The following is a 4,289-nucleotide window of genomic DNA, read 5'->3' as shown; positions in this document are numbered from 1 at the left end:
ATGGGGGGTTACTTGTCTCAGCATGACTTGTCTCCTAGCTGTCTGATAACCATCAGCCATCTAACAGCAGGTTTAGCTGTTCATAATAAGCTGGCTGCTAAAATGCAGAAAGTTCTGGAAGGGCCAGGACTCCATTTTAATCAAAAGGCACACAAATACCGTATGGTATCAGCTTAGATAAAAATACATTTCCACAATATGTGAACTGGATATATGGAAATAAAGACAGTGAAGTGAACTGGATATATGAAAATGTATAAGCCATGGAAAAATAACTAAGAGAATGTCAGATTGCAAATAATACAACATCAGCACAATTAAGACGTTCTCAAGGTTTTAAGTTACTAATCATGCCAGTATAAATTGTAACATGAAATGGATATATGGATAAATGAAAATACAACATCAGCACAATTAGCAGAATTGCAAGGTTTCAGTTAGTAGTCACGCCAGTAAAATTGTAACATTTAGAAGCAATGCCTGAGCTTTAGTAAAAACAGCCCATATAGATGTCGGTTCATGAGTGGACAAAGGAAAGGAAGGATCAAAAGGGATAGGCTGAACTAGGATGTCACTCTAATTGTATCTTGTTATCTATTTCTGAAAATGTATAACTGTCGTCGCTTTACAATGCAACGTTACCTTGTCCGTAGGAAGTGTGTACGCTCTATCAAGAGAGTAAACCTTCTGTCTGATAAGGTCCCCGATCGGGATTTGCTTTTTAAATAAAAGCTTGCTTTGTTTAAAGCACAATCGGTATTCGTTTCAGTAATTTTGCTGAACCAGATTGAGGGAAAAGAATCCACATTTACATTCCGAGAGGCTTTTAATGGCTTTAATAAACTGGCAATAAGATTTTTATTTTAAAAACTGGAAAGTGGTGAAAAACGTCATTAGCACTGCCTCAAAACTCAGAGAAATCCACTTCATCAGCGCCCCTGCCACAGGACTCAATATCCACCCCCTCCACCTCTGGTGCACTGTGTCTGCAGTATGTACTGTCTCACAAAATGACCACGGTCAGGTCGTGTGGAGTCAAAGGTCAGGTAACAGAAAGGATGGAAATATGGCAACAAACTGCCCTCAACTCCAACAAATGATTTCTGTTTTGCAGCCATCTTTCCATCCATTCTGCTGCCTGGCCCTTCACTCCACACGGCCTGACCTTGGTCATCTTGTAAATCTTACATACTGTTGTGGGTAGCAAGCTGGTTACAAAACAGTAAACAGAGAGTAGGGGTTAAGAGTAGCTACTCAGACTGGCAAAAGGTGGGAGGTGGTGTTCCCCAAGGATCGGTGCTGGGACCACTGTTCTGGCAATAGGTGGGCAGTGGTGTTCCCCAGGGATCAGTGCTGGGACCACTGTTCTGGCAATAGGTGGGAGGTAGTGTCCCACAGGGATCGGTGCTGGGACCACTGTTCTGGCAATAGGTGGGAGGTGGTGTTCCACAGAGATCGGTGCTGGGACCACTGTTCTGGCAATAGGAGGGAGGTGGTGTTCCCCAGGGATCGGTTGTGGGACCACTGTTCTGGCAATAGGTGGGAGGTGATGTCCCACAGGGATCAGTGCTGGGACCACTGTTTTGGCAACAGGTGGGAGATGGTGTTCCCCAGGGATCGGTGCTGGGACCACTGTTGTTCACCATTTACATAAAGGATTTGGGCTCGTGAATCAGAAGTACAATTTCCACATTTTTAGATGACACAAATTGGGAGGTAGAGTTAATACTGAGGAAGACTGTGACAAAATGCAAGATATTAATAAGTTTCAGAATGCGTGTGTAATTGGGAAATGAATTTCAGTATAGATCAGTGAGAGGTGGTGTGTTTTGGTAGGAAGAATAAGGAGGCCACATTCTATTTGGAAAATAAGAGTCGAAATGGGGCAGAGGAGCCAAGGGATCGAGGGGTACTGATACACAAATCACTAAAAGTAGCGACGTGGGTTAATACGGCCATTTAAAAAAGCAAACAAAGCACTGGGGATAATTTCTAAAGGAGCCTTCTGTTCCATGCCCAGGAGCTCTGAACCATGGGACAGAGCGGCTGGGACACATTTCTTACACACCTCAAGATTAACCCGCACGGTGATTTTGCTGTCAGTGCAGAGAGATGAAAGAGACCAAAGTTCCGTTTGGCCCTCTCAGTGTGGCCCTGAAGGATTGTGTCCAGGCTGAAGTTCTGTTCCCGCCGTATGATCCTCCCCCTAGATTGTCCTCTCTGAGCTCCAGCCGGGTGATGCTAAACACTCCGGTGGGAAAGACAAAAATCCACAGCAATGTGTTAAAAGCAAAGCTGATTCATTTCCCATTCATCCTGAATATTAAACTCCAGCCCAGTTACAGAAGTTATCAGCAGAAACAAACCCCAACTGTCACAATGAACATGGTTCAGTCCTGGATGTGATTAAGAGCAGCAAAAACAGCAGAATCCATGCCCTACAGTCACTTGTGAAGTCGCTGGTGTGTCAGCAGGTTGCATGACTGAGTGAATCCCTTTCCACACTCAGAGCAGGTGAACGGCCTCTCCCCAGTGTGAATGCACTGGTGTATAGTAAGTCCAGATGATCGCGTGAACCCAATCCCGCAGCGAGAGCACCTGAACGGTCTCTCCCCAGTGTGAATGCACTGGTGTATAGTAAGTCCAGATGATCGCGTGAACCCAATCCCGCAGCGAGAGCACCTGAAATGTCTCTCCCCAGTGTGAACACGATGGCACATCAGTTGCCCGGGACTTTTATAGCACTTCCTGCAGTCCGGGCATTTAAAAGGTCTTTCGTCAGTGTGAACTCGCTGGTGTGTCAGCAGGCTGGATGACTGAGTGAATCCCTTCCCACACTCGGAGCAGATAAACAGCCTCTCCCCAGTGTGAACTCGCTGGTGATTCAGCAGGTTAGATGACGAAGTGAATCTCTTCCCACACTCTGAGCAGGTGAACGGCCTCTCCCCAGTGTGAATTCGCTGGTGTATCAGAAGGTGGGATGACTGAATGAATCCCTTCCCACACTCTGAACAGCCTCTCCCCAGTGTGACTGTGCTTGTGTCTCGATAGGCCAGAGATTCGGCTGAAGCCTCGTCCACACACACAACACGTGTACACTTTCTCCCCACTGTCAATGGTGCTTTTTGCTTCCATATTGAGAGGCCGATGATATACCGGTCCCAATGAATCGAGTGACGCCGTCAGATTTTGATGCAGCGTGCAATTTGAGTTTCCTGTCTGCAAATCCTCCCCTTCGAATACCCTGTAAAATTAATTTATAACAGGAAAAAGGGAGTGTGAGAGAGAACCCACAAAGAGGCAGGTTAGTAATAGACAAGACAAATGTGTGAAACATGACTCTGACTGACTGAATTCTGCTTTTCCAAATGTCCTGCTACTGCTTCTTTAATAAGAGGCAGGTTAGTAATTTGAACTGAATGAATCTGCTAAATTGAGGGGCTGGCAGTACAACAAAGTGACTATGACAGCAACCGGATTGTCGTAAAAACCCAACTGGTTCACTAATGTCTGACTCTGGCTGGGTTCATTTCGACACTCACTGGTTCCCCTCCCTCTCCTCCCCTGAAGGTGCTGACTCTGGCTGGGTTCAGTTCTACACTCACTGGTTCCCCTCTCTCTCCTCAAGGTGCTGACTCCGGCTGGGTTCAGTTCGACACTCACCAGTTTCTCTCCAATACGTGACCCATGTGCGAACCTCAACAGTGAGTGTCGACAGGCTATTCTCATGAGGCATCACATGTGCATTTTCCAGCAGGGTCACTGGACCCTCCTCTCAATGGCTCAGTAGCTACAGGCAGCGACCAGTGTGACTGAGTCATAATAACAGGAGGGGCCCAGGTTTAATCCCCTCTGCGTATCCTCCCCTTCTAAACCCCTGTAAAAGCTGTTTACAAAAGTCATCACTGTAAGTAGTGTGGAAGTACAGGCCATAAGGTCACCGGTCTGGGCAGCCAAAGCAGAGCCAATTTCCCCCATCACAAAGACCAAGTATGCACTGTCAATTTCAGCAGGAAAGAAGCTAATTACCTTAGACTTACTGACCTGATCACTCAGACTTACTGGCACCAACTCGACGAGTTCGGACAGGAATATTACATGAAAAGGAGGGTATAAAGATAGACAGGTTTGGACAGTCCAAAGTGAGGATCTAGGAGTAACACTCGGCAGAAGTAGGCACCAGGGAAGAAACCCTTGATGGGACAGTGTTAGGATGGACTGATCATCCAGGGACCTACTGGATAACTATAAAGTATAAGTGGTGAGTCTTGTTCTCCAAAGCTGTAAAT

General features: G+C 46.3%; 1 protein-coding gene across 1 annotated transcript; it reads right to left on the bottom strand.

Moving 5' to 3' along the window:
- Window positions 1–321: 321 nt before the first annotated feature.
- Window positions 322–3,164, bottom strand: LOC139256814 (zinc finger protein 239-like; the record flags this gene model as incomplete). The annotated part of the gene is made up of 1 exon (XM_070874321.1): window positions 322–3,164. A coding segment is annotated over one exon (720 nt), but the record flags the coding sequence as incomplete, so codon positions are not given.
- Window positions 3,165–4,289: the final 1,125 nt, after the last annotated feature.

The sequence above is a fragment of the Pristiophorus japonicus genome, unplaced genomic scaffold (genome assembly GCF_044704955.1).
Source record: "Pristiophorus japonicus isolate sPriJap1 unplaced genomic scaffold, sPriJap1.hap1 HAP1_SCAFFOLD_776, whole genome shotgun sequence".
Taxonomy (NCBI): domain Eukaryota; kingdom Metazoa; phylum Chordata; class Chondrichthyes; family Pristiophoridae; genus Pristiophorus; species Pristiophorus japonicus.
This window is presented reverse-complemented; position numbering and strand designations above follow the sequence as displayed.